The sequence below is a fragment of the Anastrepha ludens genome, chromosome 3 (genome assembly GCF_028408465.1).
Source record: "Anastrepha ludens isolate Willacy chromosome 3, idAnaLude1.1, whole genome shotgun sequence".
In the NCBI taxonomy this organism is placed as follows: Eukaryota; Metazoa; Arthropoda; class Insecta; order Diptera; family Tephritidae; genus Anastrepha; species Anastrepha ludens.
Window position 1 is genome coordinate 97,603,688 of NC_071499.1, and position 24,900 is coordinate 97,628,587.

Genomic DNA, 24,900 nt, shown 5'->3' on the forward strand with positions numbered 1-24,900 from the left:
ATTCGATGCACAATATACATATATAAATATTAAGATTATACCCACTGTGGACTTGGACGTATATACGCTGCACTTTCAGTAACACTTTCATCTCTATAAATCTTCATACAACATGATTTGCAAACGTGTTTACCGATATATTGTTTGAATTTTAGATCCCAGTGAGCGGTTATTTGGAATAAATTATGACATACGCAATTATGACCTTTTTTCTCCAACGGATTGCAACACTCATTAGGTCGAACCATTTTCATAACAATGCATAATAATTTTTTTCTAACCTCAAAGCATAGACAACATACTAGGAATCACAGCACACTGACACTAGAAGTTGCAACGACTGTACAACTCTGCAAAGCCATGTTCATGTAAGTTCGAACGCGTTTTCCGAGTCCGCGCGCGAGTCCGTTCGCTCCTGTGCGTAGTGCATCGACTGACAAAAAATCGATATCTACAGAACGGATTGGATGAACAAAGTTTTTTTTACAGATTATTAAAAGTGAACACTGTGCGCTTAATCTGACTGTAATATTGCCCATTTACAGCGTGAAGAACGCAGAAATAATTGTGATTGTTAAATAAAAAAGATTGCTAAAAATTATTGTTTCATCAAATACACAGTGTATGAACGTTAAATCGGTAGAATAAACATTTTTCGGTAACCGAAAAAAATTTCATCAAATTATCAATTGTAGTTTCTGAGATATTGATTTTACAAGAATATCATGCAAATAAATTCAATTGTTGATAACATAAACAAAAAGCGAAATAAAAAAAACTATTCACAGCAATTATTATGTGACAAATTCTCTATCCAAAAATGCATTTGATTTTAAAATCGGTAATTTGATGGAATTTTCGGGGTCCAGTTAACGTTGTTTGAATTAAAAACCTTGAGAATACGTTAAGAATGCCAGAGCACGAATATTGAAATGTAAAGTCTAACTGTTCAAATATCAAGAAAATTTATATGCGAATTTTATTTTGAGCTGATAAATTCAGTTATGGGTAACTTTAGGACTAGCGAGCCACAAATTAAGTTAATTTTTATTTTCGGTAGTTTCCCCTCACTACTAAAGAATGGAAAAAAATTTAGTGCATTATTTTAAATTACTAAAAAGATATGGTACAAATAATGTTATTTATATATCATATAAACTTCGAAGCGTACAGTTGTTATTAATTAAGTAATTATATGTTTTTGGCTTAGAACAGCTTACGACGAAATCAAAAATAATTACATAATATATATACCAGAATATGGGTGACTACGACGGACTATAGAATGTTCACTAGATTGATTAGTTATTTTTATATTTTAAAATGCTATAGATATATACATAGAAACATTTCTTCGCACAAATAAACAAATTTCACCGTATCTAAAGTAGCTGATAGTGAAACTTCCGCGTTTTTTCACATCATTTAAACATGATTCAACCGAAAAACGACTGTTTCTGTTTAGAAAAGTCGGTCAAGAACTGTCTCATAAAAATTGGATATCGTTTTTCTTGGAATAATTTTCCATTTTTCACTTATGAATCAAATTACCTACTATATATATTTTTATTACGCTAAATAAGTTAGAATTAATAAATAATAAATAATTTGTTTCAGTATTCGTCCTTACTTAAGCTAATTTCTATTTTTAGTCATAGCGTGCGCGATCAATCCGCTGTAACAAATCGTATTTACAAGCTTGGTGTGCAGGCTCAATTAAAAAAATCCAGTATGCCATTCAATATTTCAATGGCAAAATCATTTTCGCCTGTCGACACAGCCTTCTTTTTCTTTTGTTTGCGCGTCTTTTTCGATTTTTTTGTAGGCTTCACTTTCGTCGTGTCAGCTCCTGCGGGTATGGGTATTACAGCACTATTTTCTCCAGCTGATACGATGGGTATTTGACCACTTTCTTCCGCCAAATCGGTAACTTCATTATCCTTACCCTGTGCGGTGTCCTTGTGTTCAGCACTTCGTAAAGCGGGGGCAACGGATACAGCTGGGCCTGGTTTCTCATCATCATCATCGGCCAATTCATCAAGAAGGCCGGCTAAGCTGAATCCACCATAATCGGCATCGGCGGGCGCTTCAGCTTCAACCTCATCATCATCTTCAGCTTCATCTAAGATAAAAATTTTTAGCTACATACATGCATATACAATGCCATTATCATCAGTTACCGTCTTCGTCACCTTCATCATCCTCATCATCGACTTCGTCAGCCTCCTCGGTCTCATCGTCGTAGTCATCATCATCATCATCACCACCAGCTTTATATAATAATTTATAAAGAATTATTTTCTGTCTATAGGAACTTTTTCGAGGACCAAACAAATCCGAAATAACCCACCTCCAAAGCCGAAAATGTCGTCGTCATCGTCATCCTTGTTCCCCTCAGTAGGTAACGGTTCAGCATCAGCAACTCTCAAGCCCTCAGGTCCAAATTTAAAACACGAAACCCGCAAAGCTGCCTCTACTTCATCCTCTGCCCTCAACTCAAAGCCCAAGCACGCTTTAAAGTCATTCTTAGTTCTAGACAAACCATAAACGCGTCCGCAGAATTTAGAATAGCCACCAGGCAAGCCGACACAAATTGGTTTAGCGCGCTTACCTGTACAATGAATATGTAATTAATATATTTCTTTCTACTCTTTTTTTTTAATTTTTCTCACTCACCGGAAATCGTGCGTGTTGCCAATGTAATGTCCCCATACTTCAGCGATACCGACATACGCTCATCACCTAAATATGTAATTTTTGCACATCCTGGACCACGCACTGGTATTAGCGGCAAATTAAATTGTCGACAGCAATCGCAATGATCGTCGGTACATTTACAGTATTTACTGATTGGATTGTTATCATCTTGACTCTGCAAGGTAGTTGCGTCAGTAGCGCTAGAAGCCGAACTACTCGATGTGACAGCTGGTGAAGCTAGTGGTGATGTTACTGCCGGTGTAGCATCTATAGGCGCTGCAGTAACAGCATCTTCTATCTCATTCACTGCTTCATCACCAACTTCATTTGCCAAAGCTACCGATTCTTCTGCCTGATCTACAATATCATCTGGAAATTGTGTTGTTTCATCATTTCCAAAGCCTGAAACGTCTTCAGAATTGAGGGTTTCAATTTTTTGAGGCTCGGGCGGTGCAACATTTGGATCGATTTCTTCCGGAGGCAAGTTAAGACGCTGAAAAGGGTGAGATATCTTATCTGCACGTCGGAAGATAGTCTTCGCATCAGCACAAATGAAACCCATTAGGCAAGCCACGGCAATACCGAGCAGAATATCTTGATAGCGCATATTGGATGATTCAGATTGCTAACTATAAATAAAAACGGGGAAAAGAATAGCGTTTGAGTCGATTATAATAATTAAAAATACTCTCAAAATATAACCCGCTAATTGTTAAACTCCCTACTTGTGTAATGCGAGTTCGCGACAATGGCAACGGTGAATTCTGATTTAAATGCTCATCCGTAAATTTAAATTTAAAAATATTTATTAAAATTCTGCCGCTTCGTGAAAACTTAACTCTTATTCAAATAGACGCCCTCACCATCTACATACGTAGTATCTCATAATTCAACTTTCAGCCAACAAATCCACTTCCGTTAAATCTGTGCGGAAGTAGGACCTCAAATATTCGAAACTTGTATATGAACTTTAATGAACATTTATTGAGCTTTAAATGATCTTTCTTCTCTTCAATATTACTCCTGCAATAATACTTATGGCGTCACTTTCAGACGCTCACATAATATCAGTGGCGCATTGGCATTCATTTCCTTAAATTTCACTACTTCAGATTCAGAACACATTCCATTTCATCACACACTTATACATCAGTGCTTTACACCTAGTACATTGCATATAACTCATGGGCTGAAAAGTCCCGGGCCTAACAAAGAAAACACGTTTTTTTTTGTTCAAAATTAGCTTTACTTATCAAGGTAATTTCCATCAAGAACAAGAAAATGATTCCAGTGCCGCTCTTACATTTCAATACCACTTTTGTACAACGATTTATCTTTATAGTCGCTGGGAGTCAAATCTTGCGAATACGGTGGATGTGGGAGCAATTCCAAGTTCAAATCATGTAGTTTTGCCATTGTTTTGATTGACTCAAATTCTCATGCAATATGCCGCCTCATTTGGACGTCCACTGTGTTGTGCATCATCGGTGTCTCTACGACCACGTTTGAAGTCAGCAAACCATCGTTTTATTGTTGTTTCTGATTGAGCGGAGTCCCCATAAGACTTTTGAAGCAATTGCTTTGCTTGAACGATATTTTTATCCCCTAAAGAAGCAGTATAAAATTAGAACACGAAATTCTTTTTGGTATTTTATTTTGAAAATAACAAAAGTAGCGTCACTCTTAGCACAATAACTCACGAACTAATGAATATAATATCATGCAATTTTAATAGCTGTATTTTTAAAGTTCAAATATTAAATTTGAAAAGTCGAGCCAAGGAGCACCCAGAGATTTAGTAACTCCTAAAACACTCAGGCTAAAAGCCCATTGTATTTAAAGTGCTGGAAAGTGAAACGGTAGATAGTCAAGGAGGAAAGGAGAAGGAGAGAAGTAAGAGAAGGAAAAATATAGGATGGAATAGAGAAATAGAGGTAGTTAGCCCTGTGAGAATTTTTCAGATTTTTTGGTAAGTAAAAAATTGGAACACAAAATTCTCAGCCTTGCTCTAGCAAATGTAGGACAATCACAGAGAAAATTCTCAGGGCTAACTACAAGCAAATCGGGTCCTCAATGATTCCAATGATAGTCATATGTTGACCCCGTCAATTGTGTCCTGTAATAATACCGACCATCAACCGAACGTCTTTTCTTCTAAGTTTTAGAAGAAAGCTCGACAGTTTCTGTTCGGGTTTGTCACACAACACTTTACAGTTTACAGCGTTTTAGACCGGGCCATCTCTCTTTATGTAAATTGCATACATAATTGCTGATCCACTTCGTGATAGCTATAGAACTGATTCCCATCATTGGTTCTGGTCCCTATGGAGTAACTGCTGATACACAGCTGGCCAATTCATCGACAATTTCGTTCCCTTGAACACCGCAGTGTCCTGGAGCCCCTATAAATACAAGCCTACTTTTGTCAAGCCTGTCTTGCAACAGAATTATGCTTCTATTACATTCTTTCCTTTAAGGTTTGTCTTGCGTTCTCCAGAGCCTTTAGTGCCATCGGTAAAGGAAATATCCGACAAACCTCTTTGAATGCACTCTTGATTACTTCATTGATCTCGCAATGAAAAGTTTACATCAAATTTCTTTCAAAAAGAAAAACTAAGGATATAAGGTCGTCCTTAAGTACCAAAACAGTGGATAGTGCTCAGATAGCATCTTACAAATTTCTCTGTGTCCCAAAGTTCCATCCTCGTGCCACAAATCATATTTATGGAGCCTACACTTTGCTTTTATTGCTTCCTGTTGTATCTTAAAATCCAAGGGGAGCACATCAAGCATAGCATTTAGGGCATTGTCGGAGGTTGTACTCACCCGTAAAGAATAATTATACACTTCTTTGCAACCTGTACAGTTCCCGAAGTATGGACTTAACTAATTAAGTAATGATGGGTGTGATAAGTTATAATGGGGAAGATAAGAGAAAAACACAGCCACTATTTTTCAACTGTTAACTACATTTGCACGTGGTGTAACCTTCTAAAACAAACGAGGCTCTGTCGACCGAGAAAAGGCAGTATAGCTAGCAGCCCCAGCACTCAGACTCGGGTGCGGTATTCCAATAACCTGCCCACTTTAAACTCAACATTATTGCAACCTCAACAAATAAGAATAAAAACCGGAAGCTGATACAGTTAGTAATATGGTAATATGGTCCGGTTACGGCGAAAAAACGACAGCAGAAGGTTTTTCGGGAAAGGCGGAAGAAGAGAAAGTGGTGTGGCGTTTCCTTTATCGAAAACCGCTCAAAGAGCGCTAATCGAATGGAAAGCAATAGTGACAGAATAATCACAATTGCAAAACATATTTCCAAAGACAGATAAGGAACAACTAGGATATAAGAAAAATATCCACAAAGAATGGATATCAGAAAGAATGCTCGCACTTCTTCAAGAAAGAAAAGATTTGAAAGCACGCATCAAAGTCGCAATGACAAGAAATGACCAAACACAACTAAGAATTAAATACGCTGCACTAAATAAAAAAGTAGAAAGAAGCGCCCGTAAAGACAAAAGAAAATGGACTCAAGAACTAGCGGAAGAAGCTCAGAAATCGGCCGAAACTCACCGATCAAAAGACCTATAAATTAATATTCTCCTGTCCTGTTGAGGGTGAAGATTAGGTTGAGAGGCGAACTGTGCCTCTTATTGCTGATTATCGCTTAAATTAATATTCTCCAGTCCTGTTGAGGGTGAAGATTAGGTTGAGAGGCGAACTGTGCCTCTTATTGCTGGCTTCGGGCTCAGACAATAAAACAAATTATTTAACGGCCAAGTGCCGGAGTGGATATTTATTTAAGCGACTTATTGGAAGAGCGCTGTATACCAAACTGATTTCTTAATACATAGAATATTTCACTTAAGCTAAGCCAAAACTCGCATCACGCCACAATATCATGGTCGGCAAGCCGACTCAGCAAAATCTTTGGCGATAACGGAAACTCTTGCAGCAAAACAAAAGTGTCCGGTTACCGTCACTGACCATTGCAGCTATAGCGCGCTGATACAACTTATGTAATGTCGCAATTGCGAGGGCTGTTTCTTAACTTATGAAGCACGCGATAGCGAGGGTTGATTAAAAACTTATGAAATATCCTATATTAAGAGTTATTTGTTAACTTATACAACCTAACGAAGTGGCTGATTACCAAAAAATTTTCTCCAAGTAAACCTCTGAAGAGACATGATAGGCTACAGAAGAGAACATTAGAGTAAGCGAATGTGTTGCTCACATCGAGGCAGAAATCGAAGCAGTATAAATAATCTACGTATAAACAAATCAGAAAGAACAAGCAGATTTTAGACGGCACAAATCATGCATGGATCATATAAATACAATAGCATACGAATATTTGTCAATCAAATGAACGGCGATCCCCACTCTACGTTATTTTTATTGATTGACCGGGATAGAACGCAGTACAATTTGGGAAGCGTTGAAATGCAAAGGCATGTCATCAAAACTAATAAGATTACTAAAGGCACTCTATGCAGACGCCAGCTGTAAAATTATTCTCGAGCGGATTTGCGCTCTCGATGTGATACTGACATCGGCTCTTAAAATGAAAAGAGGTATTCGCTGAGGTTTAACAGATCATCTAGAAGACATAGATTATGCAGGCGATATCTGTTTACTGGCGCATAATCATACAGACATGCAAGCGAATCTGAACGCAGTCACTCAATATGCAAGCAAAGCGGGTTTTAAAATAAATATAGCAAAAATCAAGGCTATGAAAGTTATGGTACATAACATTGCAAACTTCACCGGATATGCGATAAAGCAAGTTAATTCTTTTACTTGGCTCGGCAGTATTATCGTGGCGAACGGAGGATCCAGTGCAGATATCAAAGAGCGAATAAGGAAAGCTCAAACAGCGTTCAGTAAACTAAGCCCCATATAGGGCTCGCAACAGATAAGTAGAAATACCAAACTACGGATATTTGAGGTCAGCGTAAAGTCGGTCCTCCTTTACGCCTGCGAAACCTGGAACTTGTTGCAAAAAGATGCGCAAGCACTTCAAAGCTTTGTAAACCGTTGTTTGCGCAAAATCAAGCACGTAATCTGGCCAAATACAATTCAAAACACCGCGCTCTGGCAAGCTACAAAGCAAAAACCGATTGAAATTGAAATCACTAAACGTAAGTGGAACTAGTTTGGCTACTCCTTACGCAGATCAAACAACGGCTTCACCAGAAATGCAGTTGAGTGGAACCCGCAGAGCAGCCGTCGTAGAGGAGGACTGTCAAACACATGGCGACGGATTATAGAGATGGAGATGGAGAAGACGAATAAAGCATGGAACGAAATTAAATTACTGGCGCAAAATCGGGACCAGTGGAAACAATTTGTTGAGTCCCTATGTTCCATAAACGAATAAAAGGATCAAATATATACAGTATGTTTCAGACCCCCTGATATGCAAGATTTTGTTTTCAACTTAACGAGTCTATCCCTCAACTTGGAACGGTGGCAGAAAATAAATTTAACTTAATTTAATTCAAACGATAATTCGTAATAGTTTAAGAATGGAGGCCGTAAATAATTATGCATTATATTATAATATAACGCATTTGAAAGATAGCAGAAGGTTCTAATGATCGCCGAAAGCAATATTTTAAACCTTTACTTTTTATCACTTTTGAAGTGAATAGAAATAAAAATATTAAACTGATATCATATATTTTTTATTTAGTGTGAATGTATGTTTACACAAAAAATTATTTTCTATTCAATACATACATATTATGTAGAGAGCAACCAATTATCAATTCTTAATGCAGAACCGAACATTTTCAAGAACCCAAAATTGCACAGACTTTTTAAAAATCCAGTATTTTTATTAATACAAACTGTTCAGAATTCGTCCAATCTGGCACCACCTTAATTTATAGCATTATTGGTATTATTTCTTCGAATTCATCTATACATACATACATATGGTATTTATGCACAGTTAGCTTTAAACAGTTATTTTCCTTTGTACTTAAAAATGAGACGCTCAATAAAATTCATTGCTTGTACAGCTTCGAAGTGATCAAGTCTTTATATTTGTTGCTTAAACACAAACAAAAAAAAGAAAAACGAAGTTTCATTCAGTTCAGAAGTTTCAACCACCAATTAATTTAATTGTCCCTTTTCCACTTGTAAATTTTTATTTTATAACATATTTTAGAACAAATTTTATATTACCATTGCTTATAACAAACCCTCGCGGTTTTGGACGTTGAACATTTTGTTTACTGATCGGCGGTGAATAAAACTATTTAATATGCTTGCCTATCACAGCTTTTGTAGGCGAATTGAGTACTGAAGGTGGCGTCATTACAAATAGTTACTTTATTATTCCCGATTTTCACAAATCTGACGCCAGCTTTCTTAACAATACAAAACAAACAAAAGGAAGATAAAATAAATATATATATGTATTGTATAGTTTTCATATTTAACCTGCCCCTCTTAATGCTGTTGTAATATCACCAACATTTGGGAGGCGAATTTTGCTCTATTTATGCTTGGCTATTAACTTTGTTTGTGAAAATTCAGTGCATGACTTGGTAATATTGTGATTTGTGAGTTTTAAACCAAACAAACCACATGTTAAATTGTGAAATCACAAATTCGCGTTTTTATGCGGAATACGACGGGGCAAGAAAGTGGGTGTGTGGGCGTATAATTGCTTGTATTTGGTTGTTTCCATTGCTTTCGTCCACTCTTCCTCTTCATAAACAAGTAATTCCCCTTCCTTTGTTCGTTTATTCATGGGCGAACTCGAAAGACGCAACCTTGTATTCTATGATCCTTGCTTTTGCAGTGTGGACAGCGTTGTCACTCATGCTTGCGCAGCTTACTAAACGTAACCGTTCGTCTTTACAAGTTTAGGGTTTACAGCTTCCACTATAGTTAGCTTTCGTTGTGGAGTATTTTATAAAAATCAAAGCAAACATTTTCAATAAGCACGCAAATTTTAAAAATAAACGGAGCGTTTTACAAAAAAATACGATTCTACAAGTTCTATTAAGTGAGACTTATTTTAACTTGTTTGGACCATCGTTTCAAAATGTTCTAAAAAATATAAATTTTTTATTATAAGGCAGGTTAATGCGGTGGCAAGAGGGGCTAAAGTCACTAGATTCGTGCACAGAGGAATGCCGCAGGGTGGTGTTCTTTCGCCCCTACTTTGGCTAGTTGTTATTGACGAAGTTCTGAAAAAATTAAATAAGGGTGGAGTTAAGGTAGTAGCATACGCTGATGACTTGGCACTAATGGTATAGGGACCGTTTCCTTCAGTCATGGCTGAGATTATGGAAAGGTCACTGGCTGTACTTGCGACCTCCGAGTCAATTCTGACAAAACGGAGCTGGTGCTATTTACCAGAAAATATAAACCTCCACCCTCCAGACTTCCCGAATTAAACAAGGACGTTCTACCACTTTCACCAAAAGTTAGGTATCTTGGAGTTATACTTGACTCCAAACTCCATTGGAAGCAGCTTCTGTTCCTGCCAATCTATGTTCGGCAAAAAATGGGGACTCAAGCCACAGCATGTAAAACTTTCCCCAGTGCTGCCTTCAATGTCGTTTTGCACTAACATCGGCTTTTACGTTATTTCCATTGCAGCTCAAAGTGCAATCAGGTTTAAGGAGGTTGGCCTCTGGAGGCAATCTCTGAAGGGACATTTTTGCCAGGTAACACCGTAGTTCTCCGAGCTTCGGACAGATCTCTCCATCCGCAAACTGGCGTTTGAGGGGTCGTGCTAGTGCAATCTTTCCTAATAGGCAAGTTTGGATGAAGGCTCCAAGATGGAATCGGGAATCGGAGCGGGAGTTTTCTGTAAATCAGCCAATTTATCTATCTCCTTTAAACTGTCGAATACTGCTAGTGTTTTTCAGGCAGAACTCTTCGCGATCCTGCAGGCATGGAAAATGCTTAGGGAATGTGGACCGAGGAAGATATTAACATTGCATACCAAGGTGCAGAACCAAATTAGTAAACTCGTGTAAGGAGAAGATCAAATCAAATATATTGGGTGTGCAGGTAACATTTCTCTGATCTGGGCTCCAGGACATAGGAACATAGAGGGAAATGAAATTGCTGATGAGCGTGCCAGGAAGGGGACTGATTGGCCTCAGCGCCCTCCTACCCGGTCATTGCCATCCCCCTGACTATTGTTAAAGGGAAACTGCACGAATTACTTCTCAGGAAAGCACAGAAAAGATGGAGCTCCATTTCTGCATACGCTATTTCGAAACCCCTTACCCCACTACAATATACGTAGGACTCAGAAAGTCTTGGGGATTTCACGCCATTCAATTTCCAAACTCGTAGCTGTGTTTGCCGATCACTGGACGATCGGCACACACGCGGAAAAGCTAGATTTACCATTTAACCCGCATTGCAGAAGCTGTGTGGACCTTTCAGAGAAGGTGACTGTTGAGCACTTTCTTCGTAAATCTTCGGGTTTGGCAGCTAGACGGTTAAAGTCACTGGATGCTCCTTTCTTCGATAGCCTGGGGCAGTACGCAACCTAAATCCCATCAATCTTTTCCATTACATCACTATTTTCTATTACATTTCACCTACAACCTATCTATTATAATTCATTAATTAATAATTAATTTTTAATTTTTAACTCTTATTTCATGATAAACCTGTGTAAAACAAGGTGCGAGTTTTATTGATAAAATAGGACTAACACAGGTAACGGGTACAAAATGTGAAACTAAAACTAACTAAACATGTAGAATCTTTGAAATGCTTAGAGGGAACAAATTTAATTTTTATCGATATGAATTACTTTTCTAGATTTAATGCAAAGTATGTTAATTAAATTATAAAAAGATAAGTAAATAAATAATTGGCGCGTACACTTCTGTTAGGTGTTTGGCCGAGCTCCTCCTCCTATTTGTGGTGTGCTTCTTGATGTTGTTCCACAAATGGAGGGACCCACAGTTTCAAGCCGACTCCGAACGGCAGATATTTTTTATGAGGAGCTTTTTCATGGCAGAAATACACTCGGAGGTTTGCCATTGCCTGCCGAGGGGCGACCGCTTTTAGAAAATTGTTTTTTTTTTTATTAATTTTGCTTTCACCGAGATTCGAACTAATGACCTCTCTGTGAATTCCGAATGGTAATCACGCACCAACCCATTCGGCTACGGCGGCCGAATTAACAAAAGTAAAATTGAATAAAAATAATTCTAAAATGTTTTTTGTTTTTGGTAGAGTCTAATCAGGTAATGAAGGCCTGAACCGAAAAATAAAGGTATCCAAATGGCATGTAAATTGTCTTACTTTGTTTGAAATAAATAAAAAATATATATATATATAATACAATATATAATTGGCGCGTACACCCTTTTTGGGTGTTTGGCCGAGCTCCTCCTCCTATTTGTGGTGTGCGTCTTGATGTTGTTCCACAAATGGAGGGGCCTACAGTTTTAAGCCGACTCCGAATGGCAGATATTTTTATGAGGAGCTTTTTCATGGCAGAAATACACTCGGAAGTTTGCCATTGCCTGCCGAGGGGCGACCGCTTTTAGAAAAATGTAAATAAAATAACTTAATAAAATAAGTAATTATTTATTAACACTTAAAGATTTTTATCAAATAAAATTATCAAACTTCAATTTTATTTTATTCCCTCATCTCTGCACATCGATATTATTCAATGAAAAAACTTTGAAATTTGGTATACAAACTTTATTCTTATATAAATCCCAAATATTTCATTAAAAACGTACCTTCTCGAGAAATTCCAATATGGCAAGGTTATATTTAATGTTTACGTTTGGAGAAATGTCTAAAATCGGTTTTATAATCAAAATATATGTACAATAATTTACAATCAAACTAGCATCTTTTATATATCATGTACATGCGTATGGGTAGTCAAAGCTCTCCAGCGAAAGGAAAGTTTTACTAAGAAGGGCAAAGAAGACTAATGGCTACAAGTGAAAGTGATAGCAATAAAGCAATATGAATATTTGAGTCTTACTGGTAATCATTTTTTCTCAAAAAGAATTTTTTTTGTTAGTACTTTGTACATTTTTAATTTCTACGAAATATGCACATACATATTTCACAGTATTCTTGAGTAGAAACGACCATTGAACTTGCAAAGTTACACCATTTACTATACTTACATATACTTATATATTCGAAATCGAAGTAAATTCATCAAATGACCATATTTAGGCTAGCCTATTCATTATTAACATTAAACCATATTGAAAACATTTACGTTATTTTGGGAAAATATAAGTGTAGTGGTTAATTAGATATTCACTCAATACAAACTTGTTACCACAAATTATCTTTTCACTATTACTTTTCACGATGAAAACTAATAAAAGACAAAATAAAAATATCAAGTTTCCCCTTAATAACAATGAAAAAAATTATGCTTTTATGTCCACATGTATAGATGAGGATGTATTACATAAGAGAATAAAGCAAATGAAATTGAATTTCGGAAAAGTAAGGGTATTACACTCAAATATACATATATAAGTATGTATATATACATAATAAATGGAAAAGTATATATGAGCATTCAAAATAAATCCGAGCGAATAAGAGACGCACGAAATTTTAACAAATAAAAATTGAATATATTATGAAAAAAATTAAAAATCTTTAAACAATTGTGCAGTAAAAAGGGAGAAATTTCAAATATAATATATGTATGTAGGTATAGAAAACTAAAAATACGATTTCAAAAAAATTAACTAATGCTCTGTTATTCCGCACTCAAATTCTCTCCAAATTTCTTTTTATTATAATGAAAGCCAAAAAGTAAAGCAAAAAATGCGACGCTTTACATAATCCGCAGACATAATACTGGCGGAGATACTCATCAAAAACCCCATAACAAAAAGAGAGTGAAATTAAAAATAAATATCTTAGAAAGTCAAATAAACCAAATACATACATATACATACACATGCATTACATATACGCATACGAGTATATTGAATTAAATTAAACTGGGATGCTGGGCGCGCATGCGCCGTGGAATTAACTTGTTAACAACCCACCGACAGATCTTGTACTCACGCGCTGAGTGGGGTACCACGGAAGAAGAGTTCAAAAATAATTCTGTGTACAAACACGCAACAAACAACTAATATGTACAAATTAAACCTACATGTCAAAAAAGACATAACTACACGTTGATTTTGAGAAGTAGAAAAAGATGCGAAAGAAGCTTAATAATATGCAAAAGGTATTCAAATGTAAATGTGTTACCTACAAACATGCTTCATTGCTAAATATATGTACATATGCATTAATGTAGTGCGCGTACTAGTCTACATATGGGAGAGTAGGACGGAAGTGTCCCAAGAAATACCGGTGAAATTTTATAACTGCAGTTGCATACCTATATGTAGGTATGTATGTATACGGTAATGTATACATACTTATAACTATTAATAACGGATAGAAAGTGCGTGACGTTGACCAAAATAAAGAGTAACAAAAACACACAAATTAAAGCACTCAAAGTAAACGGAACGATAATGGTCACAACAGAAATGGCGAAGCTAAAGGAACACAGCAGCACTACTATAGAAATATATACAGGGTGGGCCATATAACGTTTGCTTTTTGAACCACCTATTTTTTTGAGAATGGTAACACAAATGACATGTCAAATGTGTTCATAATTTACTTAAAGGTTTGACATTTACGAAAGGGGACGCTATACGCTTGAACAAAATTGGGAAATATTGAAAACCTATTTCCAAAGTGGTGAGTCTTCCTCTTCTTTTCTGATTTTTACATCGGTAGCTACGTCAATAAGCAAACTTGTCGGATTTGGGGCTCAGAAAATCCACACGTTACTGTAGAGAAGCAAATGCATCCACAACGAGTCACTGTTTGGTGCGGTTTTTGGTCTGGCGGCATCATCGGGCCATATTCATAAATGACAATGTCCAATCTTCAAAATAAAAAAAAAGTTTGAAAAAATATTGATTAGTTTTTTTTTATAGCCGATTCAAAAAGCTAATTTTACATGGCCCACCCTATATGTATGTATAAATGCGATGAAAGCAAGTACCGCACTTGTTTGGTGGCACTTCTGCCACAATTCCCTAACCAGAAATTTCAATGACATACATACGCGCATGCGATGTGGTATTACTTGCCAAATAACTACATACATACATACATACATGTGTATGCCATATAATATTATTTTCAGTAACAGAATTTTTATAGACATACATGCACTTAAATAACATTTATACAGTATCGTAAGAGAAGAAAAGGTGTATTTACATTGGAATATACCATTCTTTCAAGAAGCACGCGAAATGTACATACATATGTACGCACATTCATATATGTATGTGAGTTCCGCCTATCTTTCTTCCAATTAGGCGGGTTTTTCTTCATATCATTTTTTGCGTGCACATTTATTTACTTTGGTGCACATTGATTTGTCGTAACAAGAAATAAATTACAAATAAGTTGCGATTGACACAATTAAATACATCCATACAAACGCACAAAAAAGGTGCTTAAAAACATTTCTAACATTTATGTACTCGTATGTACATATATGTCCACAGTAAATTGTGGACAGTATACCGATACTGCATATAAATTATGTATGTATGCACATATATATTTACTAAGCACTGTGTTCATAAAATAAAGTGAAATCATACTTTGAACACAAGAGGTACACTTCCATAAAAACACATAGTGCTAAATATATGTATGTATGTACGTATGTACAAACATATATGACTATACTTTCTCGTCGAAAAATCGATGAGATACTTATTGAGTTTTAGTCCTTACTCAGTGCAAGACTTATGGTAGCCGGAAAACTTTCAAAGAGCCAGCGGAGTTACGAGTGCATTATCTCTGAAGGTGAATATTTTTCGATATCGTAAAACTTCTCCTACACGCAAAATATTAAATAATTAAATTTTTAACATTCTCAAATGTTATATGGAACTATTAATACAAACTTTAAATAAGAGAGAGTTTATTTGGAAAAGAGGACATGAGAAATATTTAACCACAATTGCTCATAGTAAAGTTCTTTTTAAGTTTCAATTCTGCCTTTACTACATGAATTTTCTCAAAACATCTTATAGGTTTTTTAATTTTAATTATATGGTGGAACTAAAACAAGTTAGACGTTCCCTGAAGGTCTAGTTCCCGGGTGCACGCACCTATTGGTTAAAGTAAGTAATGAAATCTGAACCAATTGGGTTTTTATGGGTGGTGATTTAAGCAAGTGAGTTTAGGTAGCGTAAAGGGTCAGGATTGCAACTTTTAATGCCTTCAAACGCGGCGTGCTGCTTTTATAAAGCAGAGTGGCGCATGCAATGTCAAATAAATTTTTCTTTTTTTTTCATTTTCTTAAACAATTTTATATTCAACCATTCTCATGACATCCTACAGGTAACGGATTTGTTCTATACCCTGCTAAATTTGACAATGTAAAGGTAAAAGAAAGAGATGCAAAATATATATATATGAGTGAAATGTAGTGTCAGATGCAGATTACGTTTCATCCAATAAGTTAAAAATGCTCGCAAATGAGCAAAAAATTCCTTATAAAATGTTTAACTGTAGTGTAAGCCACGTATTTTACTTGTTTATTGTGAATTTTCTATTTCTATAGGGCGATCCTGAAATGCTTATGCATACATATGCGTAAGTATTATACATGTGTACATATTGATATGTATTATTTGTTTTTAATTCCTATTATTATACAGGGTTCACCATATAGCGTTTGCTTTTTGAAGCGACTATTTTTTTGAGAATAGTAACACAAATGACATGTCAAATGTGTTCATAATTTACTTAAAGGTTTGACATTTACGAAATGGGACGATAATCGCTTGAACAAAATTGGGAAATATTGAAAACCTATTTCCAAAATGGTGAGTCTTCTTCTTCCTCCGCAGTTACAGTAAATGGCGAGCGTTACCGTGATATGCTCAACGAGTTTTGTTTCCAAAATTGTAGAGGATGACATGGACGACATTTAGTTTCAACAGGACGGTTCAACTGGCCAAACTGCCAAAGTTACACTCGAACTTTTGGCTACGGTTTTTGAATTCCGATATCAATTGGCCGCCTCGGAGCTGTGATTTAAGCCCGTTGGACTATTTTTTGTGGGGAGCCGTTAAGGGCAAATGCTATGCGAACCATCCAGAGACGATTGATGCTTTAAAACACGAAATCGAAGTTGCCATTCATGAAATTGGAGCCCAAACAATCCAAAATGTGCTTAAAAATTGGGTTGAACGAATGGCCTACTGTAAAGCCAGTCGTGGCAGTCATTTGAACGATATTATTTTTCATTCATAAATGACAATGTTCAGTCTTTAAAATAAAAAAAAAGTTTGAAAAAATATTGATTAGTTTTTTTTATAGCCGTTTCAAAAAGCCAATTCTACATGGCCCACCCTATATATTGTGAACACATAAACATGTATTTACCTACATATGTACTATATTTTGATTACATTGAGCAGGTAGTAGCAGTAGAGCAGCTGATTTGATTGTTTAAATTTATTTGGCCGGTAAATTATAAAGTATGGTTAAATTACCCTAAACTGTCAGTCTTTGTTCATAGATTTTGAAATTTTAGAGACGAAAAGCAAAAAAACAAAATGCATTGGTTTGGTTGTTTTTGCTCTAATGCTGCTACCGATTCAATTCGCCTTGAAAAATAAGTTATTGCTTTCTTTACACCCATGCCATCAGTTTCAAATAAACTTTTTAGTTGCTTACTTCTTTTTTGGCTTTTTTTTGGTTACACAAAAATTAGGTCACATTTCCTTATACTTTGAGAATTTTTCAAATGAAAGTAGAAGTTTGTTTGCTTAATTTGAGCTCGCATGCAAATGAAGAAAATACAATCAGAGAAGAATGGAAGAAAGTATCGCAACTATGAATTAAAACCACACTTGAATTATATTATAGTAATTCATAAATATGGTACGCCTAGAAATTACTTAACTTATTAATCATTTAATAAATAGAAAGTGTGTTAAATGACGTGTAACTATGCAAATATATTCACCTACAAATATACTTAAAAATATGTACAATATTTACGTACATATCTTTGACACTGGTTACTCAAGTTTGGCTGTTAAGTACGATTATTCACAAAGTGGCAGCATTCATTTTTGAACAGGACAAGACATTATTACTGTAATGCACCTGCAATTATGGTTTGCCATGAGTCGACATAATATCTTTCCCGAACGTACATAGCTAAGCCAGATAGCTATTGGCATGATGTGATATTCTGCGATGAGACTAAAATCATGCTGTATTATAACGATGGACCGAATAGAGTGGGGAGGCAGCTATTACATTATACCGTGAGTGAAATTTGAAAAACTTGCAGTCATGGTATGGGGATGCATATCCAACCAAGTAATGGGTGATTTGATGTTTATAGAAGATAAGATGGATGCACGACAATATTTGATTATTTTACAATGCCATTTATGTAACAAAAAGTGCAACAAAATGTATATTCTCAGTTTAAATTATATATATATATTATATTAATCAGAATGTCGCTTCTTTTTCTTCCAGTAAAGCCAGCCCAAGGCCAAGATATTAATCCAATAGAAAATTTGTCATATTTAAATCAAATGTTCCAAAAAACACTCAAAAAGTCGAGTCGAGCTAAAAAACATTATTTTTGAGCAATGACACAAGATACCCCAGATAATGTTCAAAAATTTATTATTTTTATGAAAAACAGACTACAAGGTGTTATAGATGCTCGGGGTAGTAATACAAAGCACTGATTCATATTTAATTTTTTAAAACATATAACATATACAATACTTGTTAACTCTAAATGAAATAAGACTTACTTGAGAGTTGTATTTGAAAAATGTATTGTTTTAATTTTTAATTATTGTGTTATTTTTAAACGGCTATTGGCTTATAATAAATTTATATTAGTCAAATAAAACCAAAAATTAAAAAAAAACATAAAAAATATATATTTTATTAAGCTATATGTCTGCATTTCGCTACTTTAGTAGATGTCAAAAGACTTTCTTCTTCGTTTCGAAATGAATGCTACAAATAGGCCATATAGCTTCATATTTCAGATTTATTCGTGACAAATGTCTTCAATTATTGCGTGGTGGCCGCAGTAGCCAAATGGTTCGGTGCGCGGCTACCATTCGCTAGTGCCCAAGTTCGAAGCCTCGAACATAAAACACCGAACGAAAAGAAGAGGTTGTTCTAATAGTGGTCAACTCGCTCGGCAGGTAATGGCAAGCCTCCGAATGTACTACTGATATTAAAAATTTATTTTTATGAGCATATTTCGGGTTGCCCAAGGTATAACTAATCAAAAATATGATATTTACTTTTATTGATCATTATTATTTCAAATATTTTTCTATCTAAAAACGTTTCTCCCTACTTTTTGTGATATTTTACAGCAACATACTACAATATATATTATAATGCTATATATTATTTGAGCAAATTTTTTTCTAACGTCTCCAAAGTCGCATACGACCAACAGAAATTTCCAAAAACAAATTATGTGCTCAACCGGGCACTTTCACAATCGAAATGGCATTCCCGTGTGTATAACCAGGTAAGCATTATATGCTCTTTAGCTTCAAGGTCAATCAATCAATCAAAAAATTACACTTTTGAGTATTATAGTTCAGACTATTACAAAAATGATTTTATAAAATGTTTACGCTTTAGTAAAGGAAGTATTATATTACGCCGCCCGGGATGCAGGGCGACAAGGATTATAGTTTCTTGAAGAATTTAGGATGCGTACAAAAAACACCCTGCCATACTAATAATACCATTTCTATAAATATCTTAAATACTAAGCCAGTTATCGACTCCATATGGCAAAAACAGGCCACTAATACTACTATTTTTCCGATAGTATGCATCGAGTACGCATTATACCGCCGTAGCCGAATAGGTTGGTGCGTGACTACCATTCCGAAGACGTAGGTGCGAATCCTCGTGAAATATATGTACATATACATATATACGGGTACAGCGGGCATTTATTTCCCCAAAATATTTATTTTAGAAGGCAATTTAAATGTATCCCGAGCGTGACCTAAGTCGTATATGGTGAGAGTGAATCGAATTGGCCCATAAATACAATTTTTCGTAGTGCCTCGGACATCTCGTCATTTAATGCGCCGTTTTCTCAAAAATATTTCTTTTTTGGTACTTAATATTGTACATATTATCGACTAAGGAAATACATATATTTTCCAAAATCATTAATTTTTAAGTATACACCAATTGATGAATTCACGATTCACATCCTAGTGAGTATCCTTATCTTTAGGGCATCTATAATATAAAGGTTATGTATAGCCTAAAATTACAATCAAACAAACTTTCAAAATTATATACATAAAGAGTAGACCAAAGACTTCTTTTTTATAACAGGTTTTTATGAAAGACTGAATGCAAGCAGAGAAAACTAAAACAAAGAAGACGCAACTCATGAACTAAAATCCCGAAGGAAATTCACCATGGCAAAATTTAGTTAGATTCCATGTCACGACGATCAATTAGCCGTTAAAACTAGACGTACTCTAAAGCATGTCAGGGTCTGACTGCCGCGAAACGAAATGAACAAATGATAGCAAGACTTTTACCCAAAGATGTATTCCCTTACAAGTTTGGGCAAAATACCATCCGGACGTAAGAATGGTAGAATACACGATTGCGCCTTCCGAATTCGCTGGGACGTCTTCTATTTGAAGAGATAGAAACTACCAAACACAAGAAATTATACACATACACTTTCTTGTAACGACGTCATCGGCAAAAAATCGCAAAAAACTGCATTTTGCAAGTATTTTTCTAATTCGTGCTTTCACAATATAGCACACGGCATTTCATTTTCATTAGTTTGTTTATTTTAAAAATCACATGCATATATTAAAATTACAATATTACCACGCCATTCACTGAATATTTACAAACTAGTAATTTCTCTTTTGTTTGTTTTGTTTATTTCAAGGGAAAACGTCAACCGGTTGTCAAATTCGCGAAAAATGAAGTAGCCGTTTTCGGAAAGCGCCATCTTTAGTATTATGTACACCGTGATCCGCTAAGGTAGAAATATGTTACTCCCAAAAACTAAATTTGCTCTGTCTAGCTGATACATTGTACAGATCCATAAGTAAAGACACTCTCAGCTGGTTGTCAAAAATACACACAGCCGAGATCAACTGATTCCCAGACGCTCTTTTATGTAACATGATTGCAAAAAAAATTATTAAATTTCATAGACAATCGTATCAAAAAGTCTAAGTCTCAATAAAAAGCATTAAGAGAAATATTTGTTATTGTGAATTTTCCAAGTGAAAGATATTACTTGCTTTTTTCTATTATTTTTACTGTTACCATAAATATTGTTACTTGGCATAGCAACCCCGCCAACACGTTCAAGCAAAAAGGCCAAGCACTCACACCATCACATACTTAACAGCCTGTCAAACTCACACAAAGGGTGCCTGTCAAAAAATAGCAAGAATAAGAGTGTTTTAAGTGTATTTTTTACAATGAGCTGATACTCCCATCAGAGAAATTTGCCGATCGCAAAGGGTTAAACCATAGAGCAGATCGTATTAAACTTTAAAAATAGACTTTTTCAAATGAGTTGTTCCTTTTCGAAATACTTACTTAAATAGCGTTACATATTCATTTAAATGCACTTAATTTTCTTCACAATTTATTAAATTAAAAAGAAATTAATTTAGATTTACCAACTTTCAATACACTAAATTCGCGTATTAGTTACGGCTCTCTTTTACTGTTAAATTCGTATTGTTGTTTTTATTATTGTAATATTGAGCTCACTTTCATTATCGTTGACCACACGTGCCGAATTTATACAGCACAAAATTGCTCTTACATTTTACATCAATAACGTTTTTAGACAGCGGAAGTTTCTTTACATTTCTCCAAATGATAAGAAAAATGCTTGAAAGAAAGTACTTGTCGAAGAAAGGAACTATTTAAATTTACTCAAATAATAAAATCGGACTTCTAATCAACCGACAAAAGATAATCAAAAATTGTCAAGGAGACAAATAAATTATTATTGGCACGATCTTCAGTTATAATGACCAGATGTCAAAAAAGAACTTCGAAGGTGGAAGCCAAGGTGAATCTATTAAAGGTGGTTGTTTTTGGATACTTTCGGTTATCAGCACAAAATTCAATTAACTTTTTTTATTTCGCCTTCACAAACAAATCACTTTGTTTTCTAATTTGACGCGACATTCTAATATACGAAATGGTGTTGTTGGCCTAGAGCCACAATCCTTCATGATTCGCATTGATGGGAGCGTTATGGAGTTGGAACTGGAAAGGCCCAAATTTGTTATTCCTTTAAAAATTAACTCGGTCATTTTCAACGAAATGTTAGAAGGCGCTCTTATTATTTTTATGAAAGAAAAAAATAGAAGATAAATGCATCTTAAAGCAGGGCCTCAAAGACATGGTTGGAGTTGGTCATGGCCCTTTTCATAGGGTTATGGAGGCCAAATTGAAAATTAAGGAAATTTCCGCTGAGAATGATCCGGAAATACTTCAAAGCTTAGTTAGTTCATCAGTATTTTTTATATCTTTTGCTCTAGCGTATTGATACAATGTGTGCCGGTAGCAATGGCATTCGTTTTCAGTACGCAACAGATTTTTTTTTTAATTCTGGTAAATTTTTTTTTTTTTTTTTTCAAAAAATGTTTTCAAAAATTAAAATAAATAAACTTCAAATGAACGTACGTCAGACTGACTGGCACACTTTGTATTGTTACCCTATGCTTTTTCCAAGTGCGTTTAAACGAATACTTATTTTGTTTATTGCTTTTAAAAATAAATCTTTGATTTTTTTTCAATGTAAGATTACTATTACATAGGGAGAGGATTTGGTTGGTGAAGATATTTATGTATAGTCATTATAAGCCTATTTTAACAAAAGCACTGCTAGATATATCATTTAAGTCAACGGTGAACCCTATGGAACAATAAATGTCGGCAATGTTTGGTTTCAGTAGGATGGTGTGAACCGTTTTGTAATAGAGCCAAAAATGTTCAACAACGTCCTGAAAACTCACATTGGCAGGACTCGCTATTGCGAAGCAAGCCGCCACAGTCCCATGAATAAAATATATTATATATATACATATATAATATAATTGGCGCTTACATCCTTTTTGCGTGTTTCACCGATTTGCGTCTTGATGTTGTTCCACAAATGGGGGGACCTATAGTTTTAAGTCGACTCCGAGCGGAAGAACGAGAGGCGACCGCTATAAGAAAAAAAACTTTTTCTATTATTTTGGTGTTTCATTTACTTAAAAAACTTAAAACTAGACAAAAACAATCCAAGGAAAAATGTAGGGTTTCCTCCTAATAAAAACATCCTAATTATTTAGATTTTGTCTCGTGTTCAACGAACAATGATTCTTCTTATTAGAAAAAATATTAAAAATAAAAAATATTTAATATTAAAATATGAAAAATATATTGTTTTATGTTGAGAAATAATGAATAAATTATTCCTTTTGTCTTTCACCAAAAAAATTTTTATAGAAGATAAACTTACCAACGGGTTATAATCCACATACAAAACATAAATATTGTATCAGTTTCAAACAAAGTAGCACAACACAAAAGATGTCAACGAATTGTGCAAATTAATTCAGAAAGTAGGTAAGACAAACTTCAGCCAAGGCTATAATTGGCTTTGACTGAGTTACAGCAGGAACAAGTAACAAGAAAACACATACGAAATGAGAAACGTGCCGAAAAATACAAATGAATAAAAGGACAAAATTTTCGAATACAATAACATTCCTTGCATTATTATTATTTTAATTTTTTAATGGAATAAAACAAATTTCCACCGTTTATTTTGTATACAAGTATATTTGAGAAAGCAGATTTTAGAGCTAAAAGTGATACCTTTGGAAAGCTGGACATTTTTCTCTCTCCAAATTTACCCAATCTCAGACGACGGAAGCTTATAACTAGTTTTCGAGTTATTTGAAGTTAAAGTTTTTAAATTTGTTAACCACACAACTCCATTTCCTTTTTTTCTTTCACAAACACTATGTTTCATTTTAAATTTTCAAAGTTTCGCTATATGTACAGCAAGATAAGCTCAAAAAATAAATTAAACTTAATTAAGTTATTATAACACCAACTGGCTTACATTAATGAAAGCAGGCAGATTGCTACAGCACCACCTCTCGTGAATTATCCTAAGAAGCGCACTTCCAAATTTGTGTAACAATTGTTTCGTTTTTTTCATAGAAAATTTCACTTTCCGAATGTCGCTTCCGACACAACGAACACGCTGTACTTGTAGCTTCTGAACACTGAACACTACTAAATCTAAAGTGTAAAGCTGGTCTATAACATAACTTAACATTGGTAGCTCAGCGGAGGTATCTCTTACAGCTGTACGATCGCTCAACAAGTTATAATAGTGGCCAAAAGTTGCCAACTTCGTGCTTAACCACTAAATTTATGACTTTTTCAAAATTAAAGCCGTTTTTAGTGTTTTCTGAAATAGTTGACAACTTAAAATAATTTAAACTATTTAAAGCCGTGCCAGCACTGAATTTACAAAAATCTACAAATTTAAGAGCATTTAAATTGGTTCAAGTTAAGACGTCTAATAGTCTGAATCCATTTGAAAATATGGCAAATTTGGCAATTCGGCTCTTTTCATTGCTATATTCAAATGCAAAAGTTGAGGGGGTTTGAACAAAATGAGAACTTTCAAAAGCGAAATTCGTGTTCGAAAACCATTTATTCATTCTTTCAGGAATGTTCCACATAAAAGCGTATTAATAAGAGAAAATCGTTGTTGTGAAAATTATATCATAATAAACAAGAAGATGTAAGGAATCACATTCATCATAGTTCAAAATATGAATTGAATACAATATTCTGGCCACTAGTTGAAAATGATGAAACAATAAATTTGGAAAATGTACAATAACTTGTAAAATTTAAATGTTTAGAGACACATTTGTTTTCGTTATAAATTTTGTCTTATCCAATTATATAATACTTATATTATATTTTGTTTTTTGTAGTTGTGTAAATACAAGCTGTTATGGAAAGAAAATTACTAGCTTTAAAAAAAATTATTGCTTTTAGTAT

At 34.8% G+C, this 24,900-nt stretch overlaps 1 protein-coding gene across 2 annotated transcripts; it reads right to left on the reverse strand.

Moving 5' to 3' along the window:
* Positions 1–948: 948 nt before the first annotated feature.
* LOC128858537 (uncharacterized) lies at positions 949–24,128 on the reverse strand. 2 transcript variants are annotated; one of them, XM_054094908.1, is made up of 5 exons: positions 23,942–24,128; positions 2,677–3,326; positions 2,351–2,611; positions 2,181–2,270; positions 949–2,122 (listed from the first exon to the last, which is right to left on the reverse strand). In XM_054094908.1, exons 2-5 carry the CDS (start codon positions 3,302–3,304, stop codon positions 1,713–1,715), a joined length of 1,389 nt encoding a protein of 462 aa, XP_053950883.1. In that variant the 5' UTR covers positions 3,305–3,326; positions 23,942–24,128; the 3' UTR covers positions 949–1,712. The 2 variants fall into 2 exon arrangements, with proteins under 2 accessions (XP_053950883.1, XP_053950884.1); XM_054094909.1 differs by lacking the exon at positions 23,942–24,128 and adding an exon at positions 22,934–22,954.
* Between the last annotated feature and the right edge of the window lie 772 nt (positions 24,129–24,900).

Bases quoted from the DNA above. Each gene is read 5' to 3' on its own strand.
- LOC128858537 (XM_054094908.1), bottom strand. From the start codon at position 3,304: ATGCGCTATCAAGATATTCTGCTCGGTATTGCCGTGGCTTGCCTAATG. The intron at 2,612-2,676 runs GTGAGTGAGAAA...TTCATTGTACAG, and splicing joins GGCAACACGCACGATTTCCG to GTAAGCGCGCTAAACCAATT. The intron at 2,123-2,180 runs GTAACTGATGAT...TTTTTATCTTAG, and splicing joins TGATGAAGGTGACGAAGACG to ATGAAGCTGAAGATGATGAT.